The sequence below is a fragment of the Notamacropus eugenii genome, chromosome 3 (genome assembly GCF_028372415.1).
Source record: "Notamacropus eugenii isolate mMacEug1 chromosome 3, mMacEug1.pri_v2, whole genome shotgun sequence".
NCBI lineage: Eukaryota > Metazoa > Chordata > Mammalia > Diprotodontia > Macropodidae > Notamacropus > Notamacropus eugenii.
In genome coordinates, this window is record NC_092874.1 from 225,571,164 (window position 1) to 225,588,813 (window position 17,650).

At 43.0% G+C, this 17,650-nt stretch overlaps 1 protein-coding gene and 1 long non-coding RNA gene across 2 annotated transcripts; one reads left to right on the forward strand and one right to left on the reverse strand.

Annotated features, from left to right (window-relative positions):
* Window positions 1–3,506: 3,506 nt before the first annotated feature.
* LOC140534115 (keratin, type II cytoskeletal 2 oral-like) lies at window positions 3,507–11,129 on the reverse strand. Its single transcript, XM_072654759.1, has 9 exons — window positions 10,443–11,129; window positions 8,784–9,004; window positions 8,390–8,450; window positions 7,831–7,926; window positions 6,730–6,894; window positions 5,818–5,943; window positions 5,332–5,552; window positions 5,006–5,040; window positions 3,507–4,045 (listed from the first exon to the last, which is right to left on the reverse strand). Exons 1-9 carry the CDS (start codon window positions 11,043–11,045, stop codon window positions 3,741–3,743), a joined length of 1,833 nt encoding a protein of 610 aa, XP_072510860.1. The 5' UTR covers window positions 11,046–11,129; the 3' UTR covers window positions 3,507–3,740.
* On the forward strand, window positions 4,684–6,370 carry LOC140534116 (uncharacterized). Its single transcript, XR_011977164.1, has 2 exons — window positions 4,684–5,184; window positions 5,902–6,370. It is a non-coding gene; the product is annotated as an uncharacterized lncRNA (long non-coding RNA).
* Window positions 11,130–17,650: the final 6,521 nt, after the last annotated feature.

Genomic DNA, 17,650 nt, shown 5'->3' on the forward strand with positions numbered 1-17,650 from the left:
AAACACATTTGGGCTAGAATTCTTTAATGTATACATAAGATGAAAAAAAATGCCCCAAAACAGGGCTGTCTCAAGCAGTATCTCAGGGTATAAGATTCCTTTTTCTTCCCTAAGACAGTAAGGTTGAGATAAAGGACCACTGTATTTAGAGTCAGAAGATCTCACTATGCTCTCTATTCCCAATTCCACTATACCCTAGTTGTGAGAACTTGGGTCTTAATTTCCTAATCTACAAAATCAGAGTAATAATATTATGTGAGGTTCAAATGAGACAATGCATAGAAATATACTTTTCAACCAAAAATGCCAGCTACATTTGTCATTCAGGAAAATGTAGATAAAATATTAGGCAAATGCTCACTTGTTATCTGAATATTTCTAGAGCAGGTTTGTTTTTTCAAAATAGGGCTCATGGCATAACCCTAATGAGATCTGTGATCAACCAATTAGAAGGTAAAAAGATGGATCACATTCCACCCTCTCTTCCTATTCAATCATGAGACTTTTTTCCAACCCAATCACACCTACCCTAATCCTCCCACACTCTTCTTGGGCCTGTCTCTTCCTTCTTTGGGATCTTCTGGTCTCTTCTATTCTGAGACAGTTTAAGGACCCTCAAGGTATTTATAGACTAACTATCCCATACCCCATGCACCCCCAGCAGCTGCTACACAAGTGCCATTAGGAAAATTCCACTTCCCTTAGTACACCCACCCATTGTCCCCATCCCCCAGTGGCCACTCAGGCATCACATAAAGGAAAAGCTCTGTGTTCCAGGGTAGGGAGAGGTGAATAAAAATCCTACTTCCTCCCCTCTCCCTTTTTTTTATTTTGGGTGGGATAGAGTGAGTAGCAAAGTAGCAAGTATGGTTGGATACTGATGTATACACTGTGCCCCAAAACTCATCTGTCTTCTAAATTTCTCTATTTCTGTTGAGGACATCATCATCTTCCAGTCACCCATGATCACCACCTTGTGTCATCTTCAGGTCCTCACTCCACATTTCTGATCAGTTGCCTAGTCTTGTCTTTTATACTTCAGTAACCTCTGTGGCAGATCTGTCCACTTTACTCACACAACCACCACTGTTGTTCAGGACATTACCACCTCTCTTCTCTCCTAATTGATGTTGTTTAGCCAGTTAGTCATGTCTGACCCCCATTTGGGTTTTCCTTGGCAAAGATATTGGAATGGTTTGCCATGTCCTTCTCCAGCTCATTTTACAGATGAGGAAACTGAAACAAACAGGGCTAAGTGACTTGCCCATGTCACACAGCTGGTAAATGTCTGAGACCAGATTTGAATTCAGGCCCTCCTGACTCCAGGATAGGCACTCTATCCACTTGCCACCTATCTGCCCTCCTCAAACACTCAACCTGGCTTAATTTTTCTATTTTGTTCTATGTGTGTCTTCAGTGTGAAAGACAGGAGGGCAGGGACTGAATCCATAGTATTCCATTTCTACAACATCTAACAGAGCACCATGTTTAATGATTTACTTAATGAGAGCTATTTGATGCCATCAAAGCAGGTGATGAGGAGAAGCAGATCTGTGAAGTACTTCATGGTACTACTGGAAGGGGATGTGACTCACTTACACTGCACAGCCCAAGTAAAAACCTTTAAATAACTTCTCTCTTCAATCCCAGGAAAGAAGATGGCTTTGTCTTCGGGGACTAATGTGGCCACTCAAACACTGTTCCAACATGAACCCTTCTAGAAAAACATAATCTTCTAGTCATGATGTTTGGGGACATTAGGATGCTGAATTCCTGCATCAAGCTATCCACTCTGGTGGGTCCCAGAACAAAAAGATCCCTTATTGCCTAAGAGCAGTTCCCATCCTTCCTTGCCTTTCCTCTCCCCTTGTCTTCAGCTGTCCTAGAACCAAATCCCAAACTACTTCATAGCCAGCATGACTCAGATAAAATGGGAGTCACCAACTGTATTCCTTCTAGTGAGATGGAAGATCAACAGGCCTTAATATTTGTATTAATAGATTTATAATATCTTATATATTATATTTTATTTATAAATGTAAATAACATGATAATAAAATATATATAATTAAATAATGATTAAAACTATAATAATTAATCATCTTTCCTGCCACTTCCTGTTAAGGTCCTCTAGGCTTTACCTGTATCTAACCCCTGCAGATACCACCCTTACCTCCTCCTCCACTCGCTGTTCTAATTTACCAGCTGACCTGCAGACAGCCTAATGGGCCTTGACATCTAATCATCCACTGTAATCTTAGGCCTTATAGATCTTTCTGTCTTCTCTGCAGCTGAGTTGTTGGTGGTACAGCAGATAGAGCATAAACCTGGAGTCAGGAAGGCCTGAGTTCAAATTCAGTCCCAGACACTTACTAGCTGTGTGATACTGGGCAAGTCACAACTTCTGTCTTCACTGGGAGTTAGGAGTCATGACTCTTGTCATCAGGTAATTGTGTGACCTTAGAAAAGTCATTTTGCCTTTCCAGGCCTCAGTTTTGTGGTCTGTAAAATGAGGGGGCTTGGACTTGATGAATTCCTTCCAGCTCTAATATTCTATGATAATTGAAGTGCTCATGGTTTCCCTGAATGAATAGGAAAGAATGTATTAAGTTTTAATTTATTTAACTTTATTAAACATTCCTGTCACACCTGTCTGACATCAGACCCACTAGAATCTATTATGCTCTATGCCCACTGGTGCTTTTTCTCTCCTAGAGTTCCCTCAGTGAGGGAGACTGGAGTGGTAGATAGTTAGCCCTTCAGTTATGGGTTCATGTATGTATGTTCGTCCTTCGTGGCCAAAGAAGACCATGACATCAGAGAAATAATGACAAGACTTGCATTTGACTTTGTTTTTTTGAGTGAGGGAGGGCTGCACAGGTCACCAGCCTCACTTCTCCTCCAGAGCCATCTGAATGCAGTGACCAGATATTCATCAGGATGACTGGAGATGACCCAGGATGAGGTAATTAAGTGACTTGCCCAAGGTCATACAGCTAGTGAGTGTCAAGTATCAGGGCAACTAGGTGGTGCAATGGATAGAGCACCAGGGCAGGAGTCAGGAGGACCTGAGTTCAAATCTATGGGTTCATAAGATTAAGGTAACCATGGAGATCAGCAAGTTCAACAACTTCATTTTACAAATTAGGAAACTGAGATCCAGAGACTTGCTTGCTCAAGGTCACATTAATGTTAATAGTAGACCCTTGATTCAAATGAAGTTCTCTGAGCCACACCATGCTGCCCCTCAGTCATCCCAGAGTATCAGAGTCAGCCTTGGGGGCATCGGAAATACATGTTGTCCCTAAAGAGTTTCTAGGTCAAAGAGAGCAAGGATCCTACAGTGGTTCTGGAGGAATAACATTGCCAGTGTTGTAAGGAAAGTGATTTACAGATAGAATACATACAAGAAAGGGAGGAAAAGGAGTGGCCCTAGATGGGAAATGTTGGAAGGACCTATGGAAGGAGAAGAGACCTTAATAAGAAGAAAACTCAGAAACCTGACGTGAAACACAATGCAGTTTATTGGAGACAGAATAGATGGGCCAAAAGGGGTTTGCATTTTATATACATCAGAGCAACAGCGGCCTCTCCACTTCGAGGTGAGGTGAGAGGACACCCCAGGAGGGCAGATAGATCACCAAGATGAGCCACAACCCAGGCACGGAGAGGGATTGGAGGGAGTAGCTGGAGACTGGACGCCGAGGTCGGAGGGGCGGGCGAGGAGCTGGCCAGGGTGCTTATCTGGAGGAGCGCTGAGGACTTGACTGAGAGTACTTGACCGTGCTGCTGCTGCTGCTGCTGCCCCCGCGGATACTGCCGGAGCTGATCCCACCCCCGCTGACTCTAGAGCGCCCTCCAGAGCCAAAGCTGCTGCTGCTGCTGCTGCCGAAGCCGCTGCCACTGCCTCCACCAAAACCGCTGCCGCCGCCGAAACTGCTGCCGCTGCCGCCACCGAAGCCACTGCCTGCCCCGCGGCCACCGCCGAAGCCGCCGCCGTATCCACCGCCGGACATCGAGGTAGAGGTATTGCTGCTGACCACAGCTGCAAGGGAAGAGAGCGAGACACCCGACACGTCAGTCATTGCAACCAGGGCTCACCCAGGGATTCCAGCCAAACCAGGGGAGATAATCATTATCATCCTCTTTACCATTCATACTGCTACTAACCTATTTAGTTTTATTTTTAGCTAGTGGTACTGTGATATAGGGGAGAGAATCAGGAGACCTGGATTCAAATCCCGGTTATCTCATTGCTATGTGTCCTTAAACAAGTAATTTAACTTCCCTTGGCCTCAGTTTCCTCATATGCAAAATGATAACGTTGGACTGCCCTTTCTAAGGTCCCCTACAGGATTAAATCTTCTAATCCTGCTTAATGATATAATGGCCTTTTACAGCTAATAATCGATGCCCTCATACAGGATAATAACTTTATAATTAATTCCCTTCCATGTTGTTAAACTATTATGAATTATCAAATAACTAAATTATAGTCAGCTAGCTCTCTAGCTTTTCAGTACCTGACTTGACCCACCAGAGACCTCTAATCCCAAACTGGAGTCCCTCTCCCTCCAGTTCAGCCTGCCCCAGAAGCAAACCATAGACTATCCCCCTAGCCAGGGGTCATAGGCTCATCTCTCTAGATCTGGAAAGGACCTTGGAGACCATCTAATTCAACTCTCTCGTTGTGCAGATGAGGAAACTGAGGCCAAAGAAGATCAAATTACTTGTTCAAGGTCATACAAGTAATAAAAATAGCTAACATTTAGGTAGTGCTTTAAAATTTGTCAATTGTTTTTAATATATTTTCTCATTTGATAGGTAGAAACATAAATTCATCTAATACTGCCTGGAAACCCTTCTCCCAAATTTAAAAAAATCAATATGCTATCCCCAGAATGATATGACATAGAGGAATGCCTAGGAATTAATTTTGGGTTTCCATTGTTCCCCTTCATTAACAGATACTCAGGAATTAAATGTTTTAATTTTGGTTACTTACAGATGCTCACAGGGTTCTGGAACTCTCCAGACATCCTATTAGGAGAAGCAGGAGAAAAGTGATTCAGTTATATAGCAAATATCTTTCAATTTCATGGCCCAAGGAGAAAATATCACACCATTATTGGGAGCCCAAGCTGAATTCAAGAACCTGCCAAATCAATCCTTGAGGACTGATGGGTGAGACTAGGCAATGGCTAACCTGAAGAGGGAGGGGGAGCTAACAAAAGGCAGAGCTTCTTGGTACTGTTTATTTAAGAACAGGACCTCCTTGTTTCAGCAGCTACTCCCCAACATCAGTTTAATTTAGGTTCAGAGATTACCCACCTGCACTCCTCGCCCTCCAACAGCTTCCTGTAGGTGGCAATCTCAACATCCAGGGCCAACTTCACATTCATCAGTTCCTGGTAGTCCCGCAGCAGGCGGGCCAAGTCATCCTTGGCCTTTTGCAGGGCAGACTGCAATCCCTGAAGTTTGGCCTGAGCATCCTTGAGGGCCAGCTCCCCACGCTGCTCAGCTTCAGCTATGGCTGCCTGCAGTTTGGCATTCTGGAGGACAGAGGAGACAGCAGAAAAGATCACCGGAGTGGGAAACGTGTCCCAGCCCAATGTACTTGAGGGAACCCTTCACGTTTGCCTGAATGCCCCTATTGGGAAGTGATAGATGCAGAAAGATAGAAGGAGAAGGAGGGGTGGGGGAGGGAAGGAGGGAGGAAGAAATTTGGCTGAGATGACCTGTGGAGGTTTCTTTCAGTCTAGGATCATGGAATCCAACTCCTAGGCAGCCACCATCTAACTAGGCTCTTCCACCTACCTGTTTCTTGACATTCTCAATCTCAGCTCGAAGCCTTTGGATCATCCTGTTGAGTTCCATGATCTCACTCTTGGTGCTTTTCAGGTCATCGCCATGCCTGCCAGCCTTGTTTTGCAACTCTCCAAGCTACAGACAAGAAGAGCAAATATGTTTTAGGAAGGGACATGTCTTTGTCCAGGATCAAACTTTGGCCAGCAGTGAAGTTTTTGAGCCAGGGATGCCCATTTTGACCATCTTCTTCGCACGTACCACCAGGGTATTCCGAGCTTTGTGGACTAAGACAAGCAGAACTGCTGAGGGTGTTCAACTCTCCTCTCTCAAAGAGATAGCCTTGTCATCTTTCCTTCCCCCACTGCTGCTCCCTTCACCTTGGCTTCATGTCCTCAAGATCCTCACTATCATGGTTCTCAACCTTTTTTGTCCCTTGTACTCCTTTGGCAGATTGATGGGACCCCTTCTCAGAATAATAAATATTGCCCACATTTATAATTGAAGGAAATGTTAAATTTTGGTTCAAAATAAGTGAAAGTAAAGATTTATCTTTCTCATCCAAGTTCACAGACTCCCCAAAATCTATCATAACTTTCGGTTAAGAAGTTGTGCTCTATACTCATTCTAAGCTGCTAGATAAAGAAAACTTTTCACTCTGATCAAGCTTCATGGAATTCTAGGAATCTAGGGTCATTTATGTGTAGCATAGCCAGGAAAAGATGGACCCTTCCCTCTAAAAGGTAAATATTTGCCACTGGACAAGGGGAATGGTGGGGGTATTCCAGGGATTGATGAGGAATACTATGAAAACATTAGAAAGTAAGGAAGAAGGGGAGCTTTTCCCCAAAAGGATAAGTTATCCACAGAGACCTAGGTTAGAATACTTATGGTTCCTACCTAAGACAGATTCCTGACACCTACCTTAGTCTGGTACAGTTCATTGGCCTCTGCCTTGCTCCTCTCAACCATCTCTTCATACTGTGCTTGGACCTCAGCAATGATGCTATTCAGGTCCAGGGAACGGTTGTTGTCCATGGAGAGGATGACAGAAGTGTCACTCACATGGGTTTGCATCTGGCTCAGTTCCTGTAGGACAGAAATGGTCCTGCTTAATCACTGAGCTTCTGGACCTGGTATGGGAGGGAAGGTCTCTGCTCCAAGAACTCTACCTTATACCTGAGTCTTCCTCCATCCTGTGGAAGCTCACAGGGACCAGGAGGGATCCAATGAAATTTGCCATCTAATTTCTACATTTCTGCTAACCCTACACTACCTGATTTCTCTGAAGCCCAGTCACAGAGAGGACAAAGATCCCTGAGCCTCTTTACCTAACTCCTCAGCCTGGAATACCTTCCCACTCCTCTGTTTATTCTAGTGCTATCCATTCTTCAAGGCTTTCTGAGACCATTCCAATCCAAGCTGATCCCTTTCATTTCCAAACTCCTATACAAAATCAATTCCAATTCAATTCCACAAACAGGCATGTGCTAGGAACATACAAAATTAACTTAAAATCCAATCTCTGCCTTTATGGATCCTACAGTCCAATAAGTTCGACTTATCCCTTAATTTATACATTATTGATTGGTTTTTATTTTATATTGATCCATCTTATTTCTCAAAAACAAAAAGGAAGCTTATTAAAAGAAGGAACTATTTCATTTTTGTCTCTGTCTCTCTATGACTGGACCTAACACATAGTGGGTGTTTCATAAATGCTTGCTACATGAATTGTAAACTCGTTGTGGGGTGAACTGTGACCAATAATTCCAGTGTACCCCCAGAGCCAAACGCATAAATGTTCATTACAAACTGGGCATTTAATTGGGAGTGAGAAATTAGCAGTTGGGGATTTGAGTTCCTCAGTTCCTGCTATTTCCTATCTCAGACTTAAGACCAGGATCCAGTGATAAAGAAGTGGGAGCAAGGACAGCAGAAGAGTCACCTTCAGAGCCTCCATCACAGATCTGAAGAGACCCCTCTAGATTTCAGGCTGCTTCAGAAAGCAAGAAGTATCCTTACCGCTTCATAGAGAACCCTAAGGAAGTTGATTTCATCAGTCAGGCCATCCACCCGGCTCTGCAGCTCAACCTTGTTCATGTAGGCAGCATCCACATCCTGGAGGAAAGAGAAGAAAACACAATAGGGACCCATCTGTAATAGTGCTTAGCCAATGAGCTGCAAATGCAGCAGGAAAGATGAACGTTAGTCCTATGGCAGGATTGAATTTAGGAGAATCTATTTCTTTTAGTAAGTTTTCAATGATGCCTTGATCAGAGGCAGGAGGATGATGGAGTTGACCCCTTAGGACTTCCTACAGGTCAAGGAGTTCATGACATCCTTGATTTTGAAGAAGGGAAGAAACCAGGTTTTCTAGTTAATTCTCCAGCTACCTAGTTAAGTATGTGGGAAAGGAAGTGAGAGAGCTGCCTTCCCAGCTCCCCAGCACCACACTACACACACATACACACACAAAGTCTATGACTCAGGACTCAGGAATCTTATACCTTTCTCATTTACCTTTTTTAAAATTTGTTACTCTCCTTTAAAAAAATTATTGTATAGCATATTTCTCATTCACCTTCTTAAGCGTCACAAATTCATTCTCAGCAGCTGTGCGTTTATTGATTTCATCTTCATATCTGTAGGGATGAAAGAGAAACTGGACAGTGTTTGGCATAATAATAGCACATTTACATAGTACCTTAAGGTTCCAAAAGCAATTTTTTTTCACAATATCCCTGAGATAGGTCCTGCAAGTATTACTATACACATTTTACAGATGGGGAAATAGAGACTCAGAAAACTTAAGTCCTCTCAAGGAAGCAGGGAAAGAGAATGGGGGCACTGTGGTATAGTAGAAAGAGCACTAGATTTGGATTCAGAAGACCCGAGTTCGAATTCTAACTTTGCTCCTTACAATACCTGGCTGCTAAATTCCCCAGAAGGGGAAGTTCTCAGTGTGGGGCACTCACTTTCTCTTGAAGTCTTCCACCAGCTCTTGCATGCTTCTCAGCTCTCCATCCAATTTCCCTCGCTCTCCCTGGAGTCCATCCAAAGTCCTACGAAGGTTGCTGATGTAACTCTCAAAGAGGGGCTCAAGATTGTTGGTTCCTGTGACAGAGTTGACACCCTGCTGCTGGAGCAGGTTCCATTTGGTTTCCAGAACCTTGTTCTGCTGCTCCAGGAACCGCACCTGCACAGTATGAGGGGAAACAACATCAAGCTACCAGGCTGCAATGGGAGAGAAAGAAGGAAACATCCCCAGCAGAAAGTCTTGGGAGTCTTTAGCCTGGGCAATGTCAGGAGTCCAAGGTTTTTGTCTATGCTGGACAGGCAGAGAAAATTCTGAGAATTTTTTTTAAGTTGGAAGTCCTAGTAGAGATTGTTTAGTTCAATTCCCTTGTCTTAGAGTCAAGGGAACTGAGGGGAAGTAGAGGAAAATTACAAGTTAATATGTGAAAGTCAGAATTGGAACCTGTCTTATGGCAAGCCCAGGATTCTTCCTGCAACAACAATCACCCAATGAGGAGAAACACAAAATGAATGAAAATCAGTTCTGCTCAGAGGCAGGAGGATGGATGAATTGACTCCTTACCACCCTTGGGAACTCTGTGACTCATTTGCAAAACTTTAACAGACTGCATTAAAATGCACACACTTTATTCTCAGGCTTCTTTCAAAACTGCTGAGGGTGTGTCTGCAGGGCTAGTGGTAATAATACTGACTGACATGTTACATTGGGGAAGGCAAACCCTACTTCTACTCAGACCCTGGGAGCGGCCAAATCACATTGACCTCAAAAGTCCTTGAAATCCCTGTTCTCCTTCTGAATAACCCAGGAAGAGGTAGAATGATAAGTGAATCACTGGTTCTCTTTCCTCTTTGTCCTTTTTCCCCGAATGAACCTGTGCCCTTAGTATGTAGCCCCCACTTTGAAAATCGACCTGGAAGTTTAATTAAGTTTAACTCATGTACAAATTAGAAAGAAATGTAGCATTCCATGGAATAGAAAATGCATTTCAAGAAAATGTTAATGGGAATGCATTATAGGAGGCTCTATCTTAATTAAAATATTTTTTCTCAACTTAATCAACTCTAAAATATATGCATCACTAACAGATATATACATCATTAACAGGGAAGAAAATATTAAGTTTAAGATCCAATATTAAGTTTAAGATCCACTGCGCGTATGAGAGAATTTTGATTCAGATCAAAATTCACCAGATCTAATTTCACCCATCTAAATTCTGCTCCTCATCAGACTGTGAATCTAGCCCTGCCCTCAATTCAGCAAGATCATTAGTCATAAACAAGGAAAGAACATTATATTTGGAGACAGGAGATCTTGGGTTCAAATCCTGAGTACCTGTGTGATCCTATTCAAGTCATTTCCCCTCTATAGATTCCAGTTTTCTCATCTGTAAAATAAAAAACCTGTACATGACCTCTAAGGCCCCTCCAGTTCTGAATCCTATAATTATGATTTTAACCACTACTCTCCTAATTGTTCTCTCATTCCCCTTGCTCATGCTGCCCTCTCTAGAAATGTACCAGAACAGGTTCCCTAAATTTCAGGCACAAGTCCCTCACATTAAGGAGTAGAGAAAAGGAATGTGTCAGAGGGTCACCTTGTCAATGAAGGTAGCAAATTTGTTGTTGAGGGTCTTGATCTGCTCCCGCTCCTGAGTCCTCACAGCCCCAATCTGGGGGTCGATCTCCACATTGAGGGGCTGCAGGAGACTCTGGTTGACAGTCACTTCCTGGATCCCACCAGGGAAACCACCAGGTCCAAAGCCACCAGGTCCAAAACCCCCAGCTCCTCCAAAGCCACCCAGGCCACCAAAACCACCAGCCCCTCCAAAGCCACCAGCCCCTCCAAAGCCACCTCCAAAGCCACCAGCTCCTCCAAAGCCACCAGCCCCTCCAAAGCCACCTCCAAAGCCACCAGCCCCTCCAAAGCCACCTCCACAGATGCTGCGTCCACTACCATAGCCAAAGGACCCACCCCTGGAACCACCAGCCACACTGTAGGAGATGCTCTTGTTGCCACCCAGGTTGTAGAGACTTTGGCTGCCGAAGCCACCTGCCCCACTACGGAACCCACAGGATCCTCCACCAGAGCGCCCTGTGCGGGCCACACAGCTCATGCGGCTACTGCCAGAGACCACAGCGGAGCGGCCAGAGAAACCCTGGCTCCCACCGCCTGAGGTCTTGCAGACTTGTCTGTTCATGGTGAATGAATTGTAGGGCAAGGAAAGCAGTGAGGCAGGAGGAGCAGTAATACTGAGAGGCAGACAGAAGAGAGTGAGAAACCAAAGAAACTGAAGACCTCTGCAGCACCAATCCCTTTATATATGTTTGGGGAGGTTGTTGGGCTCAAATGAGGGAGAGATAATTAATCCCAAATATTCATGGGCTGGGTTTGCCTGGGAGGCAATAAGTTTGTTCCAAGCTCCCAAACACACCTTGAAAATAATCTGAAATGGTAAAAGAGCTAAGGTGACAAGGCTGCCAGGAGCTGGTGGAGGAGAGGGTGACTCCCAGGTTTACCCCACGCTTGGGCAAGGCCATCTTTCAGTCTTTGTCTCTTCAGGGTCCAGAATGCTTGCTCCTCTGCACTAGGCTATGTCAAGAAATCATCCCCACTGATGTCAGCTGCCCTAGGTCCCTGACAGGGCTGGCCAGAGAGAACCTTTGGCAGGACAGTGGGGCTTATCCGAGCTTGGAGTTCGGTCCCCTCAAAGGTCTCCCTGGCCATCCAGCACAGCCCTGTGTGCAAAGCTCTGTTTGGGTTTCCTGGGGGGGAGAGAGGGAAAGATGGGAGAGACCCTGAAGGAGGAGAGGGTACGAGTAGGTCCCATACCACCAGATCTAGAGCTGGGAGAAATGGTAGAGCCTCTAGCCCAATTCCCTCAATAATTTTACACACGTTCAGATGATTTACCCAAAGTCACACAGACATTAAATAGCAAAACTGGAATTTGAACCAAAATCCTCTTACACCAAACCCAGGAGAACTCTCCTTCATAATCTGACTCCAATTGGTTTTTCCCAATTCATTTCCTATTGATTTCCCCTCAAACCCACTATGTTTCAGTCACTACCCTTGCTGTTCTCCATCCTCAACATCCTATCTCTTGCCTTGATTCTTTATGCCTAGAAACCTCTCCCTCTCCTCTTCCATCTCATGGAATCCCCGAATTCCTTTCAAAGCTCAGCTCAGGACTCACTCCCTACAAGAAGACTTTCTGATTCCCCAGTTGTTCGTGCAAGAATCCCCTTCCTTAATTTTCTATATTCTTTTTTGCATTTTGTAGCAACTTAATATATGTTTATTGAATTGAATTATAAATATTTTAGATTTATCTTTGTACAATAGAATGTAAAATCCTTAAATATCTTAAGTATTTTTTTACTTTGTTTCTCAAGCACCAAACACAGTCCCAGGCACATGGGGAATGTTTCATAAATACTTCTAAAGTTGAATCCCATTTGACTGAATTTCACTACAACCCAGTTCAATTGTCCCATTGAACTGAGCCTTGAAAGGAGCTAGAGATTCCACAAGGCAGAAGGTGATGGGGGAGAGCATTCTAGGTATAGAGAAAAGAAGATAGAGATGGAATGTTGAGGGTGCATAACAAAAGAAAGCCAGTTTGACAGTGACCTAAATAGTATGTTTACAAGGAAGCAATGTGAAATCAAAGTGAATTTTTAAAACTTTTTTTCATCCAGATATTTTGGGTGTAGTATAGACATAACCAAAAGTACCAGCACTGAGAAATAGGGAGCCAGAGAAGGATATAAATTTCTAATGCCCAGAGAGACAGAAATGGGCCAACTAAATTCCCTTGCTGGAAACAGATGAGTTCTCACTCTCCCCTGATAACCGTTTAAAGTGTCTTGATGAGCACAGATAGAGTAGTTCTTCTTTGGTTTTGATCTCTGGATCTCCATTCCTCTTGATAAAACGTGATCTTTGAAGGTCTGTGTTTAAGGGATTGGGAGGAAATGAGCACTTAGTAAGTGCCTACTATGTACTAAGTATTTTATAAATATTATTTCATTTGGTAACATTTTTGAGGTAAGAGTCTGAGGAACGAACCCAACTAAAAGTCTGCTCCTGCCCACCCTAGCTCCATTCCCCCATGGAAGCAGATGGAAGCTTCTGTGAGACAGAAGCCAGGAGTCTTCTGAGACCCTCTACCCTGAGAAAGTTAAATGTTTTCCTTGTTGACAGTTTACATTGGATCAGAGATTTGTCTAGTAGACAATGTTACCTGCCAGGTAGGGCCTCACTTCAACCATTCCAGACCAATGAACATCAATTCTTTTGTGAAAGTTCTCTGGAGCTTGAATTATATCATATTTTGTAGCTACCATTCTGTGACTGACAGTTCTTCCTTATGTCTAACCTCAATCACTACTGCTTGCTGACAAACTAATGTCCTCTCTGCTCTTGGTGGAGTTAGAGAATAAAGCAAATTACCTTTCTCCAGATCAGGGGTTCTTACCCTAATTTGTGTGGCACAGACTCCTTTGGGCAGGTTTTTCTCAGGATCATATTTTTAAATAATTGGAGGAAATGCTAAATTTCAGTTAGAGGCAAATGAAATTAAAGGACTTTGTTCTTATCCAAGTTCTCAGACCTCTCTGAAATCTATGATCCCCAGGTTAAGATTCCAGCTCCCAATAAGAAACCTTCAAAGACTGAAAGTAAATGGAGGATGAAATGTTTCAAAAGACATTGACCTGGGTATCAGGGGACCTGAGTTCTCACTAATTTACTATGTGACCTCAAGTAAGCCACTTTATCTCTGTGGGACTCATTTTCCTCATTTGTAAAGTGAGGGATTGGATTACAGGTCCCTTCTACCTCTGGCATCCTGGGAGCCTACAGTCTTGTCTCATTGGTAAGCATCTTGGGCCATTTGCTGACACTCAAGAGATGCCAATTTAGTTATTACCTCATTATGCAGGAGGTGATTAGCCCTACAGAGGGTTATCCAAGTCTTTTGTGTCTCTTCCCTTTCCCTTTCTTCCTCCTGGTCCCTGCCTTGCCCTGTGTGTTCAGCCCCTGCTTGGCAGGCAAAATGAGCTAGGTAGAGAGAACTCCCATCCAGGCTGGGATGTCTGGGAGGTGGGGGGACCAGCCAGAATTAGTTCTGTTGGTTACTGTTGTCATAGCTTTCAAGTCTCCAGAACTCCTCAAATCCCAGATCTCTGGACTTGCCAACATCACTGAACATGTCTGATTCAGAAAGAGAGATTCTGCCTGTCTGGTGGTTTTCAGAGGCTTAGGGACTGGTTTGGTTCCTCCAACAAGGTTGCTCTGTGCCTCAGAAGATTGCCAAACTGACTTTATATCTTCAGGATGGGTCTTCTTAAATTCCCTCTGCAGTAAGCTCTCTTCTCAAGCTTTAGTCAGGCATTGCCAATGGGATAGTTGGCATAATCCTGGCAGCGAGTTAACTTTGAATGCTGATGTGGATTCAGTGGAGAGCACAGTAGTATAATAAGCCTGGTGCCAAGAGTTTTTCAAATATGGGAAAGGATTTCTTCTGAAGTCTCCATGCAGGATCTGACCTTGGCAAAACTGTTCCATAGTGACACATAGTAGACACTATATAAATGGTAGCTATTACTACTATTACTACCACTACCACCACCACCACTACTATTACTACTATTACTACTACTACTACTACTACTACTACTACTACTACTACTACTACTACTACTACTACTACCAAGGGAAGGGTAGTCCCCTTCCAGATTTTCAGTGACTTACAGAACTGCTTGCCACCTTCTTAGGAAGAAAACTAGTCTTGGAGAAGTAGGTCTGAAAAAAAATCTCCAGTCATCATCCACAAAGAACTTGTCAAGACTCAGTCACCACTATCACTGCCTTTGATTGGGACTTCTCTGCCCATAAGGAGCATACATTCTACTGGGACTGTTTCTCCTACATCATCCTGCCTTTACTTTCCATTTTATAGTTGGGACAGCTGAGGACCAGAGAGGTAACTGACTCCAAGGTCAAGCAGCCTGATAGAATTCTGAATTTGGAGTTAGAGAACTTGGGTTCGAAATCTGGCTCTGTTGCTTTCTAATTATGTAACTGTAGGCAAGTCACTTAAACTGTCAGAGTCTCAATTTCCAATCTGGAAAATGAAGGACTTGAAATACAGCTTTCAGTTCTCTTCCAACTCCAAATTCTATGTACAAGAACAAGGGGACCTTTGCTCCTGGTTTTTGTGCTCAACGTGCATCGTATTTCTCAATAAAGGCTGAAGAAAATGCCTGTTGAAAGGTTCGAAGGTGGCTTGCATATGAGGAATGGAAAGTAGATTACTTTGGCTAGAGTATATCTTTCTACACTGAAGCCCACCTCTGGGCAGAGGTGATGGACTAAGGCATACATTTTTGGACATGGCCAATGTGGGAATTTATTCTGCTTGATTATGTATGTTTGTCTCAGGGTGTTTTCCCTTAGTGGGAAGGAGTGAAAGGGAGAGAAAATAGAAGCTTATTCATTGAAAAAAATTAATTTTTAAAATATACGATTCAAAGCAATAAAGTAAGAAGTTAGAGGTAAAATAGGAGTGAGACAGAAAGCAGGTCTTGTAAGTTAGGCATATGGGGAACGATTGACAAATCACAATTGCATTGCTGGAATATTACTGGGCAATAAGAAATGAAGAATGTAAGAAGTTAATGAAACTTGAGAAAACTTCTATCAACTGATGCAGACTGAAGTAAGCAGAACCAGGAGAAGAGTTTGCTTGATTACTACAATAACACAAAAGAAAACAACCTTGACAGACTTCAAAATTCTGATCAGGGGAATGGCCAGTCCTGATGGTGGACAATAGATAGATGAAGAAAGCATTTATTAAGCACCTACTATGTGCTGGAGACACAAATGGGAGCAAGCAAAGCAGTACCATCTCTCAAAGGGCTTATATCCTAATGGGGGAGGAAGATGTTTAAAAGGGAACTAGAAGCTGGGATGGGGTAAGCACAACACTGTGTGGTACAACATGGAGGTCTGATTCTGAACAAGATCAAGGGAAAGTTTACCTATCAGAACTCAGCATCCCAGGGGAAGAGTCCAAGGTTCCAGTGAGAAGCGGATGAAGGTAATGACTGCAGTGCAGGCAGCATGGGGTAGGAAGTGGATGACAGCGAAATATATTCCTACCTCTGAGAAGTCAGGCATTAGACTATAGATGTGGATCACTGATTTAGAGCTGGAGAGAGGGGGGGGCTCGTCCTTAGAGGTCATCAAATCCAACCACCTCATTTTTACAGATAAGGAAACTGAAGTCCAGAGAGATGAATTGATTGGCAAATATGGCAGTCAGAATTTGAATCCGGGTCCTCTGGCTCCAAATCTATTGATTTTTCCATGGTCATGTGTTATTTGTTTTGCTTAAAAGTACATCTTCAGTACAAAAAAGAGCTCCATGAGAGATATGTACTCCAAGTAAAAGTAATGTAAAAAAAATCACCTGTAAATCTCTATTGATTGGGTTGGTTTTTTTTTTTTAAAGATCGATAGCATTTCTAATTGGGACCTCCCAGAAACTATTAGAAGAAAAAAAAATTTGGGTGTGTCCATCATGTAAAATATCTGCATCATTTAATTCTACTCTGTATCATTTAATTCCACCTAGACTGTGGATTTGGGTAGGTCCTAAGTCCCTTTCATCTAGAAAAAGGAATGAATCATTGCATTGCAATTTATCAGAGACTCCTAGGGATGCTGATACATGAAAGGAGGTTATTCAGCCCATCTCCCTGCCTCGGGGATTATAACCTCACCTGGACTTTCTGACTCTCCAGGATCTCCTCAGAAGAAGATTCATCAAATTATTGGGCTCACCCAGGACACTCTGACATCCCTGTACCTGACTGGAGAAAATTGCTTCTTGAGCCTAACTTTAATCCCTTCCACTGCAGTTGAAATCTGTCTCCTGTTCTGCATAGCTAACATTAATAATAATAGCTAAGATTTATATAGCACTGAAAATATGCCAGGTATTATGCTAAGCACTTTACAATTATCATCTCATTTAATCTTCACAACAACCCTGAGAGGCAGGTACTATTATAATACCTATTTTACAGATGAAAAAATTGAGGCAAACACAAAGATTAAGTAATTTGCCCAGGATCACACAGCTAGTAAGAATCTGAACCTGGATTTGCATTTGGGTCTTTGTGATCAGGATTAGAAGGGGTTTTAGTCTCTGTGGAGAATTTATCACTCAGCGAATTCTCTACCCGGCATCCTTTCTTTGCTTGTGAAGGGCTCTTTGTTCTTGATTAACTCTTACACCTCAGGAGCACAAGTGCAGACAAGTCTGAGCGATGTCTCCTACTGTCATTGTATCTGGGATTTTTGAATGATCCACATAGGTCAGATGTTCAACAAATACTGACCAAATGGCTTCCCACAGCCTTGACCTTGCTGTGAATTACTATACAGTCTCTTCATATTCTGAACTGTCTTTCCTTTTTTCCATTTTTTAAAGTTTCTAAAGTTCAACATCGGATATATTTTCCACAAACATAGAAGAAAAATAGAATTGTTCATTCTACTGCAAGTCTATTAAGAATCTCTTGCTTTTCTTTTTTACATAAATATTCAGCACAAAACTTTCAAACCTATCTTGCTTGACTGACTCTTTCTAGCTTTCCTTCTGTCATCCTCTATGCATTGTTTTTAAGCAAATGCTTCAATGGACCTCATTTTAAATTCCTATTTTCTTTTCTCTTTTTTTGGCCACCCAAACCCTAGCCCCTGTTATTCCTTCTCGTCCCCTGACCT